This window comes from Lethenteron reissneri, chromosome 63 (assembly GCF_015708825.2).
Source record: "Lethenteron reissneri isolate LAM-NWPU_2019-01 chromosome 63, ASM1570882v1, whole genome shotgun sequence".
Classification (NCBI taxonomy): Eukaryota; Metazoa; Chordata; class Hyperoartia; order Petromyzontiformes; family Petromyzontidae; genus Lethenteron; species Lethenteron reissneri.
In genome coordinates this window covers 1,498,743-1,522,677 of record NC_083841.1, presented here as the reverse complement: position 1 = coordinate 1,522,677, position 23,935 = coordinate 1,498,743, and the positions used below count along the sequence as shown (strand labels likewise).

Sequence of the window (23,935 nt, the reverse complement as noted above, 5' to 3'; positions counted from 1 at the left end):
TCAGATACACAGGCAGGCAGGCAGACACACACCAAGGTAGAAATGGTGAGGAGTAGGTACGCGGATAGAGAGTGGAGAACACAGGCATGTGAATCACATGTTCGCCCATACTTCACCACGCGAGTCGAGCCCGTACCTCCATGTTGGTGACGTGTAGAGCAGGAATACCGGAGTGTCTTGCGTCTCGCACCGTCTGGGTCTCCGTGAGGAAAGCGGGAGACGAGTGTAGTAGGGTCAAGCACAGTCTAGGATGTGGGACGAGATCGTTACTCACCATGTGATTTACATCTCGAAATCGTGAACAGTTTTTTTAATCAATTGGGATTGCACATCGCCCTCAGCTGGCAGACTAATGGCCACTTGCAGGCCGACTGCTGAGCCACCTTGTTCCCTAGAGAGATAGCTGCCACTGGAGGTGGGATGAGGGGTGAGTGGGATGAGTGAGGGGTGCGGCAGTGCAGCAAAATCCTTAATTGTACCGCACTTCTATGTTCCCCCGTCTCTGTCCCCTGACTTAACCACAGCCCCAACACGTACGCACATCGTCAACACGGAGATACATCATCAACACGAACTCGCATAACACAAACCCACATCGAACAGACCCACATAATCAACACACATCAACACAGACCCACACCATCAGTACAAACCGAGACGATCAACACGGACTAACATCATCACCACAGACCCACATCATCAACACGGACTCGCATCAACACAGACCCACACCATCAGTATAAACCGACATGAACACAGACTCGCATTATTATCACCAACTCATATCAACACAGACCCACATCATCAACACGAATCCACATCATTAAACAGACCCAAATAATCACCACAGACCCACATCATCAGCACGGACTCGCATCAACACAGAGCCACACCATCGGTACAAACCGAGATCGTGACTCACATCGTGAGCACATCAAGCTGCCGCGTGTAACACGTCGAGCTCGTCACAACTCTGCCGCTCTCACCTGTTCAGAGTGTCGCTCGGAGTGGCTCCAGCTGCTGCCTTCGGTCTCCGTCGTCTCCACGCGTCTCTCCAACTCTGAGCGCACGAGCCACGAAACCGGATGTCGGTCTGATGCGTCACAGTGACGTCACAGTCCGAGATTCCGATTGGTTCCCGCCCCCTTTCGCGACTTCCGGTAACGCGTGGTCACGTAACGTCACGCACGGCCCCGTGACGTCACGCGCGGCCCCGTGACGTCACGCGCGGCCCGCGTTCACCGTCGCTATGGGGGCCGATTGTATGAACCGGTCCTGGGCCTCCCCTAGGTCGACTCGGCCTCAAATGAGTACCTGGTGCGGTGTGTAGTAAACATCGCCGCTGGGGAGACAAAGGCGGCTTGGTGTGGCACTGGGCACCCACCCCCTCGTGTGCCGTGCCGGCCTTTCTAGGCGCTCCCTAGCAGCACTTGCCCCTGCAGTCTGATCAGGCGATAGAGGGGATCTTTGTGTCTGTCTCTATGTGTCTGTGTGTGTGTCTCTGTGTGTGTGTCTCTACGTGTCTTGAGTGTGTCTCTGTGTGTGTCTACGTGTCTGTCTCTGTGTCTTGAGTGTGTCTTGAGTCTGTGCGTCTCTGTGTGTATCTGTGAGTGCCTCTACTTGTGTATGTGTGTGTGAGTCTGAGTGTGTCTCTGTGTGTGTCTGAGTCTGTGTCTCTGTGTGTCTCTGTGTGTCTGAGTCTGTGAGTGTGTCTGTGTCTCTGAGTGTGTCTGAGTGTGTCTCTGTGTGTGTGTCTCTGAGTGTGTCTGAGTGTGTCTCTGTGTGTCTGAGTGTGTCTCTGTGTGTGTGTCTCTGAGTGTGTCTGAGTGTGTCTCTGTGTGTCTGAGTCTGTGTCTCTGTGTGTCTGAGTCTGTGAGTGTGTCTCTGAGTGTCTGAGTGTGTCTCTGTGTGTCTGAGTGTGTCTCTGTGTGTGTCTGTGAGTGTGTCTGAGTGTGTCTCTGTGTGTCTGAGTGTGTCTCTGTGTGTGTCTGTGAGTGTGTCTGAGTGTGTCTCTGTGTGTCTGAGTGTGTCTCTGTGTGTGTCTGTGAGTGTGTCTGAGGCGTTGCGACTTTCTCGATATTCCGCTCTGGTTTTTGTGTCTTCGTGTGTCTCGTTTTGGTGAGCGGCGATGCTGTGAGCGTGTAACGACCAACTTGCAGTGCCTGTACAAAGCGACGTCTAGGTCTACTCAGCCACAAATGTACCATATTGTCAAAATGTATCCCATTAAATAATACCGTATAGTGTGAAATCGTTCATGTTGAAAGTGTATTCCTTAACATTAGCATACCTTTGTATTAAGTTCATATATCGTTTAGACATCGGCTTTAATTGTACACGACTGAATATTAATGTATTTATAAACATATTCTTAGGTTTTTTCGGTAAAGTCACGTAGGTAAAACATTAAAATTAATAAAAGTAAAATAAAAATCACGACGTTTCGGAGGCAATTATTTTCAAGTAAATTATTTTCAAGTAAATGTAGCTGTGACGGTCCCACCTGATGACGGAGACTTGTGTTGCCTCCGAAACGTCGTGATTTTTATTTTATTTTACTTTTATTAATTTTAATGTTCTACCTACGTGCCTTTACCGAAAAAACCTAAGCATATGAATCCTTGCAGTCACGAAAGCTTCAAATCTAGAATTATTTATAAACAATTAACTTTAATGAAACATTAAGAAAGGTGTGTTATAGAAGCCTCCCGCGCCACTCCACTGCTGGATGAGCGCCTCCCCACGGAGCCCTGAACCCCGCGGGAGACGTGGGGTCCCCTCCACGCTCGCCGCTTCCTGCGCCAGACCGCGCCGACCAGCGTGGTGAAGTATGGTCAAGTGGGGGGCCCTCAGTTGAGTTCGCATAGAGGGGGGGGGGTGACTCAAACGCGTTCGCTTGCCTATGGGGGAGGGGTCTACTGGCAATGTACACATAGGAAACATCTGGGGAAGCCTCGATAACAATGTGTCTACATTGGCCTTAAGATGAGTGAGATAGTCTTATTCTTAGGTTTTTTCGGTAAAGTCACGTAGGTAAAACATCAAAATTAATAAAAATAAAATAATAAAAAATATTTTTTTTATTAATTTTGATGTTTTACCTACGTGACTTTACCGAAAAAAACCTAAGAATATGAATCCTTGCAGTCACGAAAGCTTCAAGTCTAGAATGAGATAGTCTTGTTTGCTTAAACACGTTAATAGCGTTAATCCTTGGGGGGTGGGGGGTAAAGAGTCGGCGTGCGGACAGGGAGAGGGGTCACGTCTTGACTGATTGTCGCCTCAATCTTGATGTGAAGATTGTCGCCTCCCTGCTCAGTGGGTGCCCCGCAGCCCACACCGCCCCCAGGGCCTCACGGCCTGGGGGGAACCGCTGGAGCTCCTAAATTGACAAACTCTTGAGACCTGCTGCTGCTGCTGCTGAAGCTGCTTGTTGTTGTTGTTTCTTGTTGTCCTTCCCGCACCTCTCATGGGCGAGGTTGGCTCCGTGCAGTGCGATAGAAGTTCTACCTGCACACACGATGGCGGTGATGATGATGATGATGTTGAGGAGGTACCTGCATGATGGTGAGGATGTTGATGCGGCCGCCTGGAACGCTCTTCAGATAGGAAGCCACCGGCGCTGGGCACTTTTAAATCATGGAGATGAACAAAGACTCGTTTCTTTAGAACCGCCTTCTTGTGTTTAGTTTGTTGTCCTTCCCCCGCACCTCCGATTAGCACGGTTGGCTACGTACGGTGCGAAAGAAGTTCAACGTCGGGTAGAGACGCACGTACTTCTTACTAAGTCCACCACCTCGTTGTTGACTCGGCCGGCAGCACTCGAGAGTCGTGAGAGTGGCGCGTTCTCGACTCGAATCGGACGAGAGCCGGGAAATCCTCAACAGTCTCGAGTCATACTGCTACACACACGTGTGTAGCAGTATGACTCTGTGTGTGCAGCAAAGTCCTGCTGCTACTACATACACGTGTGTAGCAGTATGACTGTGTGTGTGTGTGCAGCAAAGTCCTGCTGTTACTACATACACACGTGTGTGTAGCAGTATGACTGTGTGTGTGCAGCAAAGTCCTGCTGCTACACACATACGTGTGTAGCAGCAGGACTCTGTGTGTGTGTGTGTGCAGCAAAGTCCTGCTGCTACACTCCGGTGCCTGGCCGATAGCCACGGGGGAGCGTTTCGCGGCTGTGCCGAGTGAGGGGGGTGAGTGCAGCGAGTGTCGCGGCCACGTGTGTAGTGGCGGAGCGCCACGTGTGTCATGGCTGGTGGCGAGTGGCTTGCCCGTGTTGTGGAGTTTGGAGAGGCACACACACACAGCGGTGTACGTCAAACACGGACATTTACTCTGTTAAAATCACTTCACAATCGTGGGCATTTATGCAACGGTGAGAACGTATGTATACATTTATATGGCTTATCGCGGAAGCGGTTGTAATTTCCGCTGTTGTAACTTCTGCAGCACGAGGCTTTCCCGCAAGAGGGCGCTATGCCTCACAGGCGGGTACAGGAGGCTGCCAGTCCACGAGGGGGGGGGGGCTGTTGCTGCTGTGCCACGTTGACCCACACGAGATCAACAGCATCCACGGCGGTGAGACGTTAACTACCTCACCTGTACACAGGAGGTCGTGGGTTCGATGCCGACACTGACGCCTGCTGCTGCTGTACATTTGGAGTTTGCGTGTCTCTCTCCCCGTGGTCGCGTGGATTTTTCTCCAGGTCAAGGTTTTCCCTCCACATTTAGAATCAACAATGTGCGTTCAGAGTATTTGGCCGCTATATATTTCCTCGCGATGATAAGCAAGTGAGTTGAGCTATCATTTGTGATAGCCATGTCGCTTCTGGATAAAGAGCTACATAGCTCAGTGGAGCCCTTCAACCTGGTAAAATGAAAAATAATTCTAGATTTGAAGCTTTCGTGACTGCAAGGATTCATACTCTTAGGTTTTTTCGGTAAAGTCACGTAGGTAAAAAATAAATAATAAAAGTTGAAATAATAATAGAAATAAATCACGACGTTTCGGAGGCAACACAAGTCTCCGTCATCAGGTGGGACCGTCACAGCTAGATTTACTTGAAAATAATTTATATTATTTCTACTTTTATTATTTATTTTTACCTACGTGACTTTACCGAAAAAACCTATGAGTATAAAAATAGTTTATTTTTAACTGCAGCCCACGGTGGCAATTTGGTTCGAGCCCGGCGTCCGCCCTGGTTAATACAGCCCGGGTGTATTTGACCGTAAAACGACGGTGCCCCCCCATGCTTCGCTCACGCTTGGATGTTAAAAACCTCCCCCGGGCGGGCGGCGTGGTTTGAAAGCAGAGTGGGGCCGCGTCGCGGCGAATACGCCAACCTCCGTTTGATTCACCCTCCGTGCTAATATCAGTGTAAATTATCTCATCTTGTCCTGGGCATCGTCTAGGTCGATTCAGCGCTACATTAGTACCCGACGCGGTATGATTCATCGGGCGATGGTTTGACTGTCGCCCGATGAACATTACTCATGTACTGCAGGGCAAGCGCCTGCCGTGATCTCTGAGGTAGCTCTGTGTTATCTGCTCGGCACGATATTTCCCAAGGGATTGATCGTCTCCTGACGACGCAACGCCGACGGAAGCGCGGTCGTTGCGAGAACGTCGGGGAACGAGCCGATTGTAGTTTAAAGCGAACCCTCGTGATGAGGGACGCGCGCGCAGACGCACACACAGAGTGCCGGGGCCTGAACCCAGCCATCTCCGCAGAAGTGGCAGTGCAAGTCGGAGAATGTGCGAAGGAAGTGGCGTACGGAACCGTTGCCTTTCTCAGGAAAACATTTGTCGAATGCGACGATAAAACAACAATAAAAGAACAACAAAACAATAACCGAGTGAGCCGTCACGCCACGTGATTTAGCCACGCAGTCGCACCACCCGGGCTAGCCATGCGGTCTAGCCACCTGGGGTAGCCGTGCGGTCTAGCCACCCTCGCTAGCCGTGTGGGCTAGCCACCCTCGCTAGCCGTGTGGGCTAGCCACCCTCGCTAGCCGTGTGGGCTAGCCACCCTCGCTAGCCGTGTGGGCTAGCCACCCTCGCTAGCCGTGTGGGCTAGCCACCCTCGCTAGCCATGTGGGCTAGCTGCGCCAATGCTGGCTGGGCTTGGCGGCGCCTCCCCACGCAGCCAGCGCCAATTTCCAGACAGCAAAGCTGTGAGCCACGGTGAGGTCGGCGGGCAAGCCCTCGCTCAGCTCCCCGGAGCGCTCCACGCCCTTTGCCTCCAGGTGATTGGACAGCGTCTCGCTCAGCCTGGCGGGGGTGGGGGGGGGGGGGAACAGGAGGTGTTCAGTTTGAAAGTTCAGTGTTTCTTGGCAGAGCCTTAGTCTGGCTCGATGAGTCTGGCTAAAATATATTCCACATTCGCCAAGCACACTTGCCACAAAAGTAAAAAATATACAACAATATATATGACACCTCAAGAAGTCATAAGTCAGTAACGGTTATCAACCTATGGGCTCATTTCCTGTCATAGCACCGGGGAATTTCCACCACTGATGATGAGCACCGCCTCCATGCTGCTTTGAGCAGGAAACTACTTTGATTCTGAGCGAACACTCGGGACAGATGTGCTCTTCGCGATGGTGATGCTGCCACTACCGCCGCCACTACTGCTGCTGCCACTGCTACCACTGCCATCGCTGTTACCGCTGCCCCCACCGCCACGACCGCTGCCACTGCTGCCATTGCTAACGCTGCGACTGCCGCTACCGCTGCCACCACTGCTGCCATCACTGCCAGTGCCACCGCTACCACTGCCAACACTGCCGCTGCCACCATTGCTGCTACCAGCACCACCGCTACTGCCACTGCCGCTGCCACCATTGCCACTGCCGCTGCTACCATTGCTGCTACCAGCACCACCGCCACCATTGCCGCTGCTACCATTGCTGCCGTCACTGCCAGTGCCACCGCTACCACCACTGCCACTGCTGCCACTGCCGCTGCCACTGCTACCATTGTTGCTACCAGCACCATTGCTGCTACCACTGCTGCTGCCACCACTGCTGCCACCACTGCTGCAATCACCGCTGCCACCGCGATCACGCGGTAGGTAGGATGCGTGGCGACGTTACCCCCACTGCTCCTGGTAGTTGTCGTAAGCGCGCTCGCGGCACAGGCCCAGCGCGATGAACTCGTGCAGCTCCAAGAGGAAGCTGTCGGCCGGGCAGGTGGCCAGGAAGCGGCGCAGCTGCTCGCCCTGCTGGGTCGTGAGCTCACTCCGGTAGCGTCCGTCCAGCCGGGGGAATGGATCCTGCGCAGCGCCACGCATATAGATCAATCAATAAAGTCGACATCTTGTTCCGCGTGGAGTAGTAACGACATCAGTAGCGTAGTCACGATATTATCAGTGGTGTAACTACATTATCAGTGGCGTAGTAACTACATTATCAGTGGCGTAGTAACTACATTATCAGTGGCGTAGTAACTACATTATCAGTGGCATAGTAACGACATCATCAGCTCCGGGGGTGTGGCAATCGGTCAGGTGGGGACACAATATTTGATTTGTCTCTTGGCACGGTCGCACTCTAACAGGATATTTTATTTAGCGACTCCTCCCTAATCCCATCGCAGCCACTACAGCTCCGTCGTAGTAGTTAGCTCTATGCAATATTACGTTACCTCTAATTAAATGAAAATAAAACGTGGAATGTAAATAGAAGCACTTTCATAAAATTTACATTAAACTGCGTTTTAAATAAGTGTTGTTGCTCTTTGGCACTGTTGGTGTTTGTCAAGGGGGCCCCAACTGGTAGCTTTGGTCACCAGCGGGAGGGGGGGAAGGGGGGGGGAGGGGCCAAGGCACCCCCTGCTTGCCCCCCACGCTCGTTACTGATGTGTTGGGTCTTTCGAAATGAAGTGTTTGCGAGCTGTTTTGAACGCTCGTGGCTCAGCCGTGTGCGGCGCTGCGCCGGTCACCTGCTCGCCCTGCAGCAGCAGGCACTGCGAGCGCAGAGCGGAGAGCAGCTGCCACAGCGACGCCATGTGCTTCAGTCGGCAGGGCTCCAACACCTGACACAAAGACAACAATCCCCCGGGTAGCCTTGACAGACTGCTGGGGCAAGTTCTGTTAGCGAGTAGCACTTGTGAAGGCCGGCACGGCACACGAGGGGGTGGCTGACCAACACCACGCCCGGCCGCTTTTGTCTCCCCAGTGGCGATGCTTACTCAACACCGTACTTGCTACTCATTTGATGCTGTGTTCACCTAGTAGAGGCCCACGACCGGTTCAGATGATCTGTCACCGGCTTTGGTGGCCGTGAGCGGGGCTATCCCCATGCCACTGCTCCCCACCTGACACACGCACGCACGCACGCACTCGCTGGCCACACAAAGATCCCCCATGTAGCCTTTAACATACTTTTGTGGCGAGTGCCCTCTCTGATAACAACTGCAAAAACGGTTCAGTGAGCGAGCGTTTGATGAACCAAGAGAGCGACTAACCACGAGTGGGCTAGCGTTGGGCGAGCATGGTGGGCGAGCATGGTGGGCGAGCGTGGTGGGCGAGCGTGGTGGGCGAGCGTGGTGGGCGAGCGTGGTGAGCGTGGTGGGCGAGCGTGGTGGGCGAGCGTGGTGGGCGAGCGTGGTGAGCGTGGTGGGCGAGCGTGGTGGGCGAGCGTGGTGGGCGAGCGTGGTGGGCGAGCGTGGTGGGCGAGCGTGGTGAGCGTGGTGGGCGAGCATGGTGGGCGAGCGTGGTGGGCGAGCGTGGTGGGCGAGCGTGGTGGGCGAGCGTGGTGAGCGTGGTGGGCGAGCGTGGTGGGCGAGCGTGGTGGGCGAGCGTGGTGAGCGTGGTGGGCGAGCGTGGTGGGCGAGCGTGGTGGGCGAGCGTGGTGAGCGTGGTGGGCGAGCGTGGTGGGCGAGCGTGGTGGGCGAGCGTGGTGGGCGAGCGTGGTGGGGGAGCGTGGTGGGCGAGCGTGGTGGGCGAGCGTGGTGGGCGAGGGCGAGCGTGGTGGGCGAGCGTGGTGGGCGAGGGCGAGCGTGGTGGGCGAGCGTGGTGGGCGAGGGCGAGCGTGGTGGGCGAGCGTGGTGGGCGAGCGTGGTGGGCGAGCACGAGCGTGGGTCGCGAGCCGTGCGCCCACCTGCAGCACGTGCGCCGACACCTGGTGCTGCATGCACAGCACGTGGGCGAGGTAGGCGGTGAGCGCCGTGTCGGAGCGCCCACCAGCCGGCACCAGGAAGCCGAGCGCCACCTGCACGCACGCCAGCGCCTCCGCCGCGTCGCTGGGCGAGCGCAGCTGGGCGCGAAGTCGCTCCCGGTGAGAGCTCAACAAGGGGACCTGGGCGGGAGGGAGGGAGGGTGGGGGGGGAGATTCGGGCGGTGATCCACCAACCCTCGCTGCTGCCGCTGCCTTCACGGCACCACTGCCGCCACCGCCGCCGCGTATTGGACAGACCAAGCGGCGGAAATCCACGGTTACAATGACCTCGGCGGGACTGACCACGACGACCTCGATGGTGGTGGGGGTGTGTGGGGTGGGGGTGTGTGCGGTGGGGGTAGCGTGTGGGGGGAGGGGTAGCGTGTTGGGGGGAGGGGTCACCTGTGGGATCTGCCTCTGCAGGTCTTGGAAGAGCTGTGCGTAGTCGCGGTCGTGCAGCGTCACGAGCGTGGGGATGTTCTGTGGAGACGAGGCGGCTCCATCAGACACGGACAGAGAGACGGAGAGAGACGGAGAGAGACGGAGAGAGAGACAGGAAGAGAAGGAGAGGGAGGCAGAGAGAGACGCAACGCCACGCGCCCAGACGGTGACTCGCCAGTCGAATCCAACCGGTTTGGTTTTTGTGTCGATTTTATCGCAAAGTTGCTGAGCACAGCCCCACACGCTCAGCTAATCACTCAGTGATTCACTCACCCACTCACTACACCCACTCACTCATTCACTACACCAATTCACTCACCCACCTACTAACTCACCCACCTACCCAACCACGCACCTCGCTGCTATTTCTACTTCATCCCTCGCATCGCTCAACTTTGGCAATTCCCCTGTATCATCTCCTTACATCATCATCTCCATACCTCATCATCTCCTTACCTCATATCTCCTTACCTCATATCTCCTTACCTCCCCCCGATGCTCTCACAATAACAATATTTCCCTTGCTGAAGTCAGCAAACTATTAAACTCTCACAATCATAACAACAATGTCAACTTCTACTGGGCCGCCACCACACGCTACTCGCTCGCTCTTGACCACAGAGAGAGGAGCAGCTGTGGGAAGGCAGCCACGCGGTGAGCAGCTGGCGCTACCAGCAACTGCCCAGGCTCTGCGGTCCTCTATATATGAATGTGTTATCGGGCAATTCACGAGCGTTTATAGTTATGTTGAACTTCTTTCGCACCGTACGTAGCCAACCGTGCGAATCGGGGGGGAGGGCGGGAGGACAAGAAACTAAACACAACAAGCACTTCTAAAGTAATGAGTTTGACAATCTCGATGATGATTTCAAAGTGCACAGCTCCAGTGGCTTCTTAATATCAGAAGGAAGAGCGTTCCAGACGGCCCGCAGAAGCGCATCTGAAAGCGCCGCGCGATGTGGTGACCACCGTCTTTGTTTCGATGGCCAGCCAAAAGCCGCTGCTGCTGCTAAAGAGCAGAAGGGGAGGAGACGTGCGCGTGTGCACACACGTGTGCACACGCAAGTGCACACATAGGTGCGTGCACACACGCGTGCACACATAGGCGCGTGCACACACGCGTGCACACACACGTAAAGACAAAGTGTAACACCTTGATATCGATGGGCGGGCGGCCGCGCACGTGCCTCCGCACGACGTGGCGCTGCAGCGCGCGCAGCTCCGTGGTGGCGCCGAGCGCCGTGCCGGCACCGCCGCCGCCGGGCTCCACCACGTAGGCTCGCGCCGCCGCCAGCAGCGGGGCGAGGTCGCGCGCCGGCTCGTACGAGACGAGCAGCGGCGGGGACACGGCGCTCACACACACCGGCAGCCTGCGAGCGACGTGGGGGGGGCAGGGTGAGCGGTGCTTAGAAGCGGAGTGATTGTGCGGTGGCGGCGGCAGCAGCAGCAGCAGCATCGTTGTCGTCATCATCAGCAGCACAGTCGGTTATTGTTGTTGCTGCTGGTGAATGCGTGCTGTGTGCGCGCTGTGAGTGTGTGCTGCGTGCTGTGTGCTGTGTGCGCGCTGTGAGTGTGTGCTGCATGCTGCGTGCTGCGTGCGTGCTGTGCACCGCGCGTGCTGTCCGTGTGTGCTGTGCGTGTGCTGCGCGTGTGCTGCATGCGTGCTGTCCGTGCATGCTGCAGTGCTCCGTGCACGCCGCGCGCACTCACGGCGGCTCGTGCCCCTCTGCGCGTGCCAGGGTGTCCACGACGCGGTTGTGCTGCGCCACGAGCAGCGCCACGAGCGCCGTGGCGGCCAGGCCGGGCCCGGCGCGGCGCGGCACCAGGGCCAGCACGGGGCCCTCCAGGCCCAGAGGCTCCTCCAGCAGCGACGCCGCCACCTTCAGTTCGTCTGGGGACAGGGAGACGGCGAGCGGGGGATGGGAGGGAGAGTGGGAGGGGGGGTGGAAAGTGGGGCAGAGAGGGTGGGTGAGTACGAGGGTGCCGATGACCGGTGCCAGCGGTGTCAAGGTCGGCCTCTGGAGGAGAAGGCTCGTGAAGGACGCTGCTGCTGCTGGGCAGCTGGAGGCAGTCGCCCTCCAGCAACAACGACGGAGGGCAGAGGAGCGACGCTCACGACAACGAGCGGAGCGCCAGGCGGACAAAACGCAGCGAGTTGGCACCGTAGAGGGCTGAGCCGGTTGTTGTTGGGGAAGAGAGGGTGAGTGGCAATTGAACTCGGGTTGCCAGGTTTGTAACGCAGCATGCGAACCGCTACACAACCACTCCCCACACTGACATGCATACATGGACATGTGCATGCACACACAGAGACGAAGACACAAACAAACATCCCCCATATAGCCCCAACAGACTGTTGGGGCAAGTGCTGTTAGCGAGTAGCACATATGAAGGCCGGCACGGCACACGAGGAGGTGGGTGGCCGGCACCACGTCTGACTGCCTTTATTATTTTAGACACACACAGAGACACACATACACCCAAAGAGACACACACAGAGACACCCAAAGAGACACACACAGAGACACACATACACCCAAAGAGACACACACAGAGACACCCAAAGAGACACACACAGAGACACCCAAAGAGACACACACAGAGACACACATACAGACACACACAGAGACACACATACACCCAAAGACACACACACAGAGACACTTGCGCACACGCAGAGACATCATCGTCGTCGCCCCGCGTGCCGTGTGCATCCCCGGGCTCCCACTCACTGTTGTCCCTGATGAGCGTCCGTGCTTGGTTCCAGACGCCGATGAACCCCTCCACCCTCTTCTGCAGCGCCGCGCGGAGCGAGACTGTGGCACAGCGAGAACGCAGCGGCACGGTCACGCAGCCGGGACACACCGCCACGCGCCGGGACACACCGCCACTGGAACCGGCAAAACCATCAGAACCACCAGAGATCGCCAGAACCGCTGTAACCACAAGAGCCACTGAAACCGCCGGAAGCGCCTAGGAACGGGTTCAGATAATCGTCACCCACGTTGCCCCTGAGTGAGAATCGGACGTCTGATGGCCGCGTCCGTGGCGCGGTGCGCTAACCGTCCCGTCGCCGCTCCCCGCACGGGAGAGACGCGCGCGGCGCAGGGGATTGAACCCGGCGGCCTCTGGCGGAAGAGGCGGTGCCGGTTCCGTACCGGGCGCGATCGTAGAGAGGAAGCTGCGGATGGAGGTGTCGGCCTTCTCAGGAAGGACGTTCCGGAATCGCTCCACCATCTCCCTGGCGAGGGACAGCAGCTCGGGCAGGTGTCGAACCAGGCGCAGGTGCCTTTCCTGGGGGGCCGAGACGGACGCGGGGGACACGCGCGACCACGTTCACGGCCGCAACCCCCAGTCACAGCCCCCACCGACGCCGCCGTCACTTCCCGGCGCGCGACGGAGGCGGCGGTGGCGATGCCCTGTGGGTGGTTCGCGACGTGAACCGCGCAGGCCAACAACGGTTTTGTTTGCAGGGTCGCACGCACCACACGTGGAGGGTCTGCTGCTGCTTCTGCTACTACTGGATAGGAGAAATCCACACCCACCACGACCCACCCACCCCACCCCTCCCTACCCCACCCTACCCCACCTACCCAACCCTCTAAACCCTACCCCACCCTCCCCACCCCTCCCTACCCCACCCTACCCCACCTCCCCACCCACCCCACACCCACCCTCCCCACCCTCCCCACCCCTCCCTACCCCACCTACCCAACCCACTCCACCCTCCCCACCCACCCCACCCCACACCCACCGACGTGAGTGTGAGCCGGTTCACTCGCCTGCTGCAGAAAGACGGTGAGCACGGGCAGCTCGCTCTGCAGGCCCTGCTGCTCCAGCTGCGTGGCCACCTGCAGCAGCGAGGCCCTGGGCCTGTAGCGCCACAGCTCGGGGTGGACGCCCACCGCGCCCGGCGCCATCCACGGCACGTCGCCGCGCACCAGGCGCGCAAGCGGCCCGCAGGCACCGCCGCGCCTGTCGCTACGAACCCGCTCGTGGGCCTCGCCCAGACGCCTCTCCAGATCCTAGGCAGCCACGGAGACAGTGGGAGGGGGAGGAGGGGAGGAGGGAGGGGAGGCAGGGGATGGAGGGAGAATGGAGGGGAGGGAGCGGAGGGGGGCGGGCGGAATTGGGGGGGAGGGCAGGAGGGGAGAAGGGGAGGACAGGGGCGAGGAGGAGGGGGGGAGGGGGGGAGGCAGGGGAAGGAGGATGGAGGGGAGGAGGAAGTGGAGGGGAAGGACCAGAAGGGGGGGGCAAGAGGGGAGGGAAGGTGGTATGACAGAGTGGGTGAGTAGCTGAATAGTTGGGTGACTTGAGTTGGTACGTGGGTGATTAGGTGAGTCTGGGTGGATAAATTCGTGAGTTGGTAGGTGGGTAGAATAGTGAGTGGGTGAGTGAATGAGTGGGCGGGTGTGTGGACAAGCAGGTGAACAGGGGGGTGAGTGGGTTCACAGCTGACTAGGCGAGCCAGTGAGCGAGAGTACGAATCAACAAACTCTGCTTCTTCCGCACGCGACCCCAAGCGTGGGTCGTGATCCACAAGCCGGCACTACCAACAATTGCCCAAGCTCTGTGGCCTTGTTCATATGAAGGCGTTATCTCGTTCAATTCACGAGTGCTTATACGTGTGGAAGGAAACCGGGGCGAAGGGTAAACACTCGATCCCACGCAGACAGAATGGGTGGAGTCCACATTTTTGCTGCACCGACCGCCTGGGGGTGCCACGTTGGCAAGCTGTTAACTCCCTCGCCTGGTACGCAGGAGGTCGTGGGTTTGATCCCGACCCAGATGCCTGCTGCTGTATATTTGGAGTTTGCGTGTCTCTCGCTCTCCTCGTGGTGATTGCGTGGATTTTGGGTCCTCCGGTTTCTCCCTTCACATGTATAATTGATGTGCTTTTAGAGCACTTGGCTGCTAAACATTTCCACGTGATAAGCCACTTGGTTGCCAGGTCGCTTCTGACAAAGAACTACACAGCTCAGTGGGGCCTTACCTAGTAAAATAAAAATTCTAGTTTAGTAAAAAAAAAATACTTGAGTTTTAGTTTCGTTTCTCCCGGCAGAGCCAGGAGGTACGGCTCCTCCTTGACGCCCACCCACAGGCAAGAGAGTTTCACAGCCCATCCGTGTGGCGACCCATCAACCCTCGCCGCTACCGCCTCCGCCGCCGGTCTGCAGTACAGGCGACGCCCCGCACGGCGCCCACCCCCACGGACAGCCTCCGACGGCGCTGCTCGCCGCTGTCCGCTCGGCCTCGTGGTGCTGGGGCAGTGCCCCGTGGCGTGAGCTCACCCGCAGCACCGGCTCCAGACACTCCCTGGCGAAGTCCTTCTCCCAGGCTGCGCGCCGCTCCCTCTGCCTCAGCAGCGGGTCCCGCTGATCGCCAACTGTTGAAGGAAGAGCGGCCGGTGGTCACGGAGAGGTCGCCCACTGCCTTGCAACTCTCACCGGGTTCCAGTGTCAGCCCACCGGTATTGGCTAGAGAAGCCCATCAGATAGGGTCCCTGTACAGACCCTATCCCTAGGCAATGATGGATAGGCAGCCGGCTCTCTGGGTAATGACAGGCAGACAGACAACTCACTGGGTGTGCGTCTCTAGGTAATGACAGGCAGACAGACGACTCTCTGGCTGTGTGTCTCTAGGTAATGACAGGCAGATGGCTATTTTGGAGTGTGTCTCTAGGTAATGACAGGCAGATGGCTATTTGGGAGTGTGTCTCTAGGTAATGACAGGCAGACAGACGACTCACTGGGTGTGCGTCTCTAGGTAATGACAGGCAGACAGACGACTCTCTGGCTGTGTGTCTCTAGGTAATGACAGGCAGATGGCTCTCTGGGTGTGTGTCTCTAGGTAATGACAGGCAGATGGCTCTCTGGGTGTGTGTCTCTAGGTAATGACAGGCAGATGGCTCTCTGGGTGTGTGTCTCTAGGTAATGACAGGCAGATGGCTCTCTGGGTGTGTGTCTCTAGGTAATGACAGGCAGATGGCTCTCTGGGTGTGTGTCTCTAGGTAATGACAGGCAGATGGCTCTCTGGGTGTGTGTCTCTAGGTAATGACAGGCAGATGGCTCTCTGGGTGTGTGTCTCTAGGTAATGACAGGCAGATGGCTATTTGGGAGTGTGTCTCTAGGTAATGACAGGCAGACAGACGACTCTCTGGCTGTGTCTCTCTAGGTAATGACAGGCAGATGGCTATTTGTGTGTGCGTGTGTTCTCATCACCGCGTGAGTTGAGTTGCAGCAGCTGTGCGAGCACGAGGTGCAGCAGCAGCTGCGCATCATCCTTGCTGCGATTCAGGGAGCGCGACAGCTGCTGCACATCCTGCTGCAGGTGCTGCAGCAGGAACGCAGTCACGTTCTGCACCGGGGGGACGATGAGTCTTGACACGGCCTGCACGCACAGGCACGCACAGGCACGCACAGGCACGCACAGGCACGCACAGGCACGCACAGGCACAAACAGGCACGCACAGGCACAAACAGGCACGCACAGGCACAGACACGCACAGGCACGCACAAACACGCACAGGCACGCACAGGCACGCACAGGCACGCACAGGCACAAACAGGCACGCACAGGCACGCACAGGCACAGACACGCACAGGCACGCACAAACACACACAGGCACGCACAGACACACACAGGCACGCACAGACATGGACACGCACGCACAGACACGCACAGACAAGTACAGTCGACCCCATCGTGGTTTCGATATATCGCGGGGTCGGTATGAGAAATTAAATGGGAATTTTGCGAAAGCCGCAGACGACACACAAAAGTTTAGTAACTCCTAAATGCATAAAATATATGTACAGTACTGTATAATATTAATGCATTTTATATTTTAATACCATAATTATACACCATTTTTTAAAAGTTAAATGTTGTTAAAAGTTCAAGTTTGCGAAAATAACTGTGGTTCTACGCGCTCACAGCGCCCCCCCCCCCCGAACCCCCCGGCTGGAGGTGCTCACTTCGCTCGCCAAGAGGACCAAGGGGACCAAGAAATTTCACGCGTTTTTTCCAGATCGCGGGGGGCCTGCACCCCTAATCCCCGCGATGCAGAAGGGTCGACTGTATTATGTATGTTTGCTGGACTTCTTTCGCACGGTACGTAGCCAATCGTGCTCATCGGAGGTGCGAGTTAGGTAACATCTCGCCAACGTGGCAAAATGTTAACTCCAAATGTAAAGCAGGCGTCGGGGTCAGGATCGAACCCGCGACCTCCTGCATACCGGGCAAGGTAGTTAACATCTCCGAGCCTCCGAGTTAAAGGCTGCGCGGAGGTGCTGTGTCCGTGGGCGAGCGAGCGAGCGGGTTGGTGGACTCACCGCGGCGTCGCTGGTGCAGCCGATCAACATGGAGCAGTGGAGCAGCGCTCTGAGCAGCGCGACGACGAGCGGCGACGCGTTGCGCTCGCTCGTGCTCGCCGCACCACGCTGAGACGGTGCGCCCAGCACATGGCCACGCTTCGAGTGCTCGCCCCTAGTGCCATCAACAACATCACCACCATCATCATCGTCATCACCACCATCATGATTACCATCATCATTATCATGAACATCATCATTATCATCGTCATCAACATCATCATCACCACAACCACCATCACCACCACCACCATCATTATCATGATTATCATTATCATGAACATCGTCATCAACATCATCATCACCACAACCACCATCACCATAATCATCACCACCATCATCATCACCACCACCACCACCATCATCACCGCCACCATCATCACCATCATCACCACCATCATTGCCACCATCACCGAGCCTCGAACGGCCGGCGTGCCCAGGAGATCCACGATGGCCGTGTGGGTGCGTGCCAGTGGCCGTACATGATTGTGGTGGCTTTGAACCCCTCCACGGGGTTGTGACTCTCGCCCCCGATCTCCACTCTGCACTCAATGCAGCGCGACTTCTGCATGGGTCTCCCACACTGCAGACGATGCAGAGACAAGGAAAACAGAGAAAGACACGCGCAAAGAGACACACGGAGACACACGGAGACACGCGGAGACACACACAGAGACACAAAGAGAAACACAAGGACACACGGAGGCACAAAGAGACGCGACCGGTGTTATGCCTCACAATCAACTCTAATATGATTCCAATTCAATTCAATTGATACATTTCACAAGCGAGTACACGCCACGTGAGGACCCACAGCTGCCCGGCAACCGGAAGTGTGGCAACAGCACCGACGACACGGCAGAGGTAATGGAGCGAACTACAATCGAGCGAACTACAATCGAGCGAACTGCGGGGAAAATCGCCGTCGCAATATTCAGTGAGGGAGCCGCCGAGCCGGAGAGCGTTCGCTGCGGCGCCGGCTCGTGGTTTCAATTGGCACGGCCGCCCTACTCCGTCCATGTAGGTGACACGGGGGGGGGGGGGGGGGTGGCTTTGTCTGAGCGAGTTCTCACCTCTCCCACGATGCAAAAGTGTCCGTTTGCACATTCTGTCAAAAAAAGGTAAATAATGCAGATTAGCCTCTGTGTGAAGGTGGGGTGGTGTGGGGTGGTGTGTAGGTGGGGTGGTGTGGGGTAGGGTGGGGTGGGGTGGTGTGGGGTAGGGTGGGGTGGTGTGGGGTAGGGTGGGGTGGGGTGGTGTGGTGTGGGGTGGGTGGAGTGGGGTGAGGTGAGGTGGGTGGTGTGGGTGGGGTGGTGTGGGGTGGTGTGGGATGGGTGGTGTGGTGTGGAGTGGTGTGGGGTGGGTGGTGTGGGGTGGGTGGTGTGGGTGGGGTGGTGTGGGGTGAGGTGGGTGGTGTGGGGTGAGGTGGGTGGGGTGGGGTGGGTGGGGTGGGGTGAGGTGGGTGGGGTGGGGTGAGGTGGGTGGGGTGGGGTGAGGTGGGTGGGGTGGGGTGGTGTGGGTGGGGTGGGGTGGTGTGGGGTGGTGTGGGGTGGTGGGTGGTATGGCTGGGGTGGGATGGTGTGGTGAGTGGCGGCGCAGCAGTTAGCGCACTGCACTGTTAACCCGAACCCAGCAGACCAGAGGTTTGATTCCCGCTCATGGCCACCAATATCAGTCGTGGGTGATATCTGAACCGGTCCTAGGCACTGACCAGTATGGTGAAGTATGACCAACACAGTTTGGAGGAGAGGTAAGGTTAGTGTAGTAGTTCGTAGCAGCTGTAGTAGAGGGATGTGGCAGCGACACAGCTGATCATGAACCTGACACAGCCCTATTGTGCATTGTGATCCCATATTGTGTACCATGATCCCATATTCAGTACCATGATCCCATATTGCATACCGTGGTCCCATATTGCATACCGTGATCCCACATTGTGTGCCGTTTGTACCGGGCGTGCCGAGTGGCGGTGTTCAAGGTACTCACGATACCACTGGCGCTGCATGTCCTGGTCTGTGAACTGCCAAGCTTGTGCGCTATCCAGCAGGTCGTCCGGCATGGTCGGGAGGAAGGAGTTCTGGGGAGAGACAGGAGGTGTGGTGCCTCTCTAGGACGCTCCGGGGTCTCCCCTAGGGCTCAAGCCTCAAAATGAGTAGCTGGTGTAGCGGTTTGTAGTGAACATCGCCACTGGGGAGACAAAGACGGCCGGGCGTGGTGCTGGTCACCCACCCCCTCGTGTGCCACAGTGCCGGCCTTCGTAGGTGCTGCTGCTCGCTAACAGCACCTGCCCCAAAAGTCTGTTAAGGCGACACGGGGGGTCTTTGTCTGTGCGTGCGCGTGGCTGTGATAGAGTATTGGTCAGCGCGCTGCGCTACAAACCCGCTAACTCGAGTTCGACTCCCACTCATGGCCGCCAACGCCGGTGACAATCATCTGAGCCAATTCTAAGCCGACCCTAGGTCGACAAATGAGTCTCTGGCATGGTGCGTAGTGAACATCGCCACCGGGGAGACAAAGGCGGCCGGGCGCGGTGCTGGCCACCCATCTCCTCGCGTCCGTTACCCCCCCTCACCGCCATGGAGCCCGGCTGCAGCGCCAGGCCCTGGAGGGGCCCGGCGAGCCCCGTGCTGGCCGCCCGCAGCGTGGCGCCCGCGTGCACCGCCAGCTCCAGCAGGGCCCGGCTCCCACGCCACGCGCCAACACCGCCGCCACCACCCAGGGCCCCTCCCAACGTCCCGTTCAGCAGCAAGGAACAGAACTGCCTCATCGGGGAACTCGGCACCGTGCGCGTCGCCACGGACTCCAGCGCCCGGCACTGCTGCTCTCCGCATACGGGGAGGGAAGGAGGGAGGGGCAGGAGGCGAAGGAGAGAGGGAGGGGTCCCGATATCCGCCGTCCTGTTATCCACAATCGTGCGATGAAAATCAACGATGACTTCCTGCCATGTGGTGGTGGTGCGGAGCGGTGGTGCGGTGGTCATCGCGCTGCGCTTCCGAACCCCGGCGAACCGAGTTCGATTCCCGCTCACGACTAAAAAACAACGGCGAATATTTGAACCGGTCCTAGGCCTCCCCTAGGTCAACTCAGCATCAAATGAGCACCTGGTGCGGTGTGTAAACGTCAGCGCTCGGGAGACAAATGCGGCCGGGACGTGGTACTGGCCTCCCATTCCCTCTTGTGCCGTGGTGCTCGCTAACAGCACTTGCCCCAACAGTCTGGAAAGGCTACATGGGGGAGCTTTGCCTTTGTTTCGGTGGTGGTGGTGGCTACGCTGCTGCACGTGGCATGGCCTGCGATCCAGCACGACCGAGGAGGAAGCAGCAGCAGCAACGAGGGGTTGGTGGCTCACGCACAGATGGGGCGTGAGACCTCCTCCCTTTCCGTTGGTGGGCAACGCTCTGCCGCACAGCAGAGCGTAGTGGACTCATCTCCATCTGTTCCATCTCTACGGGGATAGAGCGTTGCCCCCTCGCGCAGCGCGTGGGTTTTCTCCGGGTCCTCCGGTCTCCTCCCCCTCGTCAATAACAAACACAACTCGTGACCAGCTGGGCTGAAACATCAGCCAATGTGGCAGCGGCAGGACCCTCCTGGCAAACGGTCCTGGGGCTCGCGCGTGGCTCTCGTAGGCAATCAACACGTGAATTGTCGTTGTTGAATGAGCATCGAGGCAGAGCCAGTGGTGGACATCAGAGCCCTTCAGTGGTGGAAATTCCCCATTCCTCCGGCAGAGGGGGGGGGGTGGGTGGTGTGTCTGTGTGTATGTTGAACTTCTGTCGCACCGTACGTAGCCAAATGCGCTAATCGGAGGTGGAGGGAGGGTACAACGAACTAAACACAAAAAGCAGTTCAATCGGGAAGATTTAAAAATGCATAGCTCCAGTGGCTTCCTAATGTTTCGGAAGGAACAGCGTTCCAGACGGCCGCAGGGGCTCATCCGAAAGCGCCGCGCGATGCGGTGACCACCGTCTTTGTTTGATGGCCGAGCCAAAAGCCACCGCCACCGCCGCCGCCGCTGCGAGGATGACCGGAGGTGTGGGCGGTGAGGTGCCCAGTCTGCCACCGACCGACCCGGCGCGGGTGTGCACCCCCCTCAGCCTCGGGGAGGACCCGAACCCCGGCCAAGTCACCTCGGGGGTGGCGTGGAGGCCACGGTCGCTGTAGGTGAAGGTGGCTGCCACCTCCCTGTAGAGGGCGAACGCAAACGCCACCTGCCCCTCGGCATCCTGGGAGCCCGCGAGCTGTGCGGACAAACGGGAGAGAGAGAGGTTGGGGGACTACGCTGGGCCGTGTCACTGCCACCAACAGGCAGTCGCTAACAAGCGGGGCCATTCGCTGTGGAGCGGACCAATCGGTGGTCACCCACCTTGGCCTCCAGGGCTTTGTAGTCCGCCGTGAGAAGCGCTCCGCTCACGGAGTCGCGTGTCTCCCTGTAGACGTCGCCGAAGGCCAGAAACCAGTCAATGTGGGTCGCCAACTCCTCCTGGATAAACAAGACAAAGATCCCGCGTGTAGCTCACACAGCCTGTTGGAGCAAGTGCGCTCCAGCGAGCGCCTGTACAAAGCTGGCACGGCGCACGAGGGGGTTGGTTGTGGCCCGAGCCGATTCCCGGTGTTACCGGGACATGCGTCGGCAAAATACACACGTGCGTATACAAAGATCCCCCGTGTAGCCTTAACAGACTGTTGGGGCAAGTGCACAGCACACGAGGTGGTGGATGGCCAGCACCACGCCCGGCCGCCTTTGTCTCCCCAGTGGTGATGTTTACACACTGCACCAGGTACTTATTTGAGGCTGAGTCGACCTAGGGGAGGCCCAGTACCGGTTCAGATAATCGTCACTGGTGTTGGCCATAAGCGGGAATCAAACTCGGGTCGCTGGGTTTGTCGTCGAGCGTGCTTACCGCTACGCTGCCGCTCCCCACGCACACACACAGATAGAGCCACGGAGACGAGTCCCCATAGATGCAGACACCCACATACACACGCACGTACAGGCACACACGAGCAAGTGAGTGTGTTCACCAGTGAGTCGGTGAGCCAGTGTGCCCACGAGTGAATGAGCAAGTCGGCGAGTGAGTGAGAGAGTGTGGGAATGAGCGAGTGAGCATCTGTGTTAGCGAGTGAACGAGAGGGAGTAAGCGAGTTTGTGAGTGAATCAGTGTGTGAGTGAGCGAGCCAGTGAGTGACTGAGTAAGCGTGTGAGTGAGTCGGTGAGCAAGTGATTGAGTGGGTGTAGGAGTGAGCGAGTAAATGAGCGAGCGGGTTGAGCAGCGAGAAAATGAGTGTGTGAGTGCGTGAGTGAGCGAGCGGGTGAGTGGGCGAGTGGGTGAGTGGAGCGAGCGAGCGCGTGAGCCATCTCCACCTCCTGGCTTTTGACTTGCTGCGGCAGGGCCCAGGGGAACTGGCGTGTGAGCGCGCCGAGAGCGTCGAGGCCGCAGCGGCTGGCGAGGCAGCGCAGCAGCAAGACCTGGAGCCACACCCCGCCAGGGGGGCATGGAGCAGAGGCGGCGCACGGCCTCCAGCAGCTGGCGCTCCTCCACGCTCGCCGTTGACGCCTCCCGCCCCGCCTCTACGCAGGACGGGCGCGCAAACCGCCAGTCGCAGAGAGAGAGTCGGGGAGGGTGAGGGACAGATGGAGAGAGAGAGACGGAAGGGGGAGGCAGAGACAAAGAAAGACAGAGACTTTAACACGTAGGCTTTCGCGACCAATATCAACCATAATACAGGTTTTTTTGTCGGAGTATTTACACGATTTAACTTGTATTACAGACACGCACGTAAAAATAAGAGATACACAAATAGAGGCTCCGGGAGAGAGAGACAGAGAAAGAGAGACACAGACATAGAGAATCAAAGTCAAAGAGAGAGACAGATACAGAGAGACTGGTTCAAATATTCCCTGTGATTATTGGCCATGAGCGGGAATCGAACTCGGGTCGCCGGGTTCGTAACGCAGCGCACTAACCATTGCACTACCACTCCCCACACACTTACCCACACAAGACGCACGCATACACGCACACACACATGCCCAAACTCACGCACGCCCATACTCACGCACTCTCCGACTCACCCGCCCACTCAGACTCACACACGTGCACACACCCACGCACTCTCCGACTCGCCCACCCACTCAGACTCACACACGTGCACACACCCACGCACTCTCCGACTCGCCCACCCACTCAGACTCACACACGTGCACACACCCACGCACTCTCCGACTCACCCGCCCACTCAGACTCACACACGTGCACACACCCACGCACTCTCCGACTCACCCGCCCACTCAGACTCACACACGTGCACACACCCACACACTCTCCGACTCACCCACCCACTCAGACTCACACACGTGCACACACCCACACACTCTCCCACTTGCCCACCCACTCAGACTCACACACGTGCACACACCCACGCACTCTCCGACTCGCCCACCCACTCAGACTCACACACGTGCACACACCCACGCACTCTCCGACTCACCCGCCCACTCAGACTCACACACGTGCACACACCCACGCACTCTCCGACTCACCCACCCACTCAGACTCACACACGTGCACACACTCACGCACTCTCCGACTCACCCGCCCACTCAGACTCACACACGTGCACACACCCACACACTCTCCGACTCACCCACCCACTCAGACTCACACACGTGCACACACCCACACACTCTCCCACTTGCCCACCCACTCAGACTCACACACGTGCACACACCCACGCACTCTCCGACTCGCCCACCCACTCAGACTCACACACGTGCACACACCCACGCACTCTCCGACTCACCCGCCCACTCAGACTCACACACGTGCACACACCCACGCACTCTCCGACTCACCCGCCCACTCAGACTCACACACGTGCACACACCCACACACTCTCCGACTCACCCACCCACTCAGACTCACACACGTGCACACACCCACGCACTCTGC

The 23,935-nt window shown here is 57.8% G+C and overlaps 1 protein-coding gene across 1 annotated transcript in view; it reads right to left on the bottom strand.

Annotated features, from left to right (window-relative positions):
* Positions 1-4,320: 4,320 nt before the first annotated feature.
* LOC133358794 (E3 ubiquitin-protein ligase RNF213-like) overlaps positions 4,321-23,935 on the bottom strand; it is a 74,610-nt gene continuing 54,995 nt past the window's right edge. Inside the window, 20 exon segments of the mRNA XM_061577241.1 lie at positions 4,321-6,283; positions 7,108-7,286; positions 7,955-8,047; positions 9,115-9,312; positions 9,574-9,651; positions 10,766-10,982; positions 11,323-11,503; positions 12,345-12,428; positions 12,771-12,906; positions 13,395-13,637; positions 14,904-14,998; positions 15,834-16,002; positions 16,947-17,100; positions 17,468-17,568; positions 18,059-18,093; positions 18,972-19,062; positions 19,558-19,803; positions 21,113-21,223; positions 21,349-21,465; positions 22,331-22,554. Of these exon segments, the coding sequence (XP_061433225.1) occupies positions 6,112-6,283; positions 7,108-7,286; positions 7,955-8,047; positions 9,115-9,312; positions 9,574-9,651; positions 10,766-10,982; positions 11,323-11,503; positions 12,345-12,428; positions 12,771-12,906; positions 13,395-13,637; positions 14,904-14,998; positions 15,834-16,002; positions 16,947-17,100; positions 17,468-17,568; positions 18,059-18,093; positions 18,972-19,062; positions 19,558-19,803; positions 21,113-21,223; positions 21,349-21,465; positions 22,331-22,554 (2,924 nt within the window). The 3' untranslated portion in view covers positions 4,321-6,111.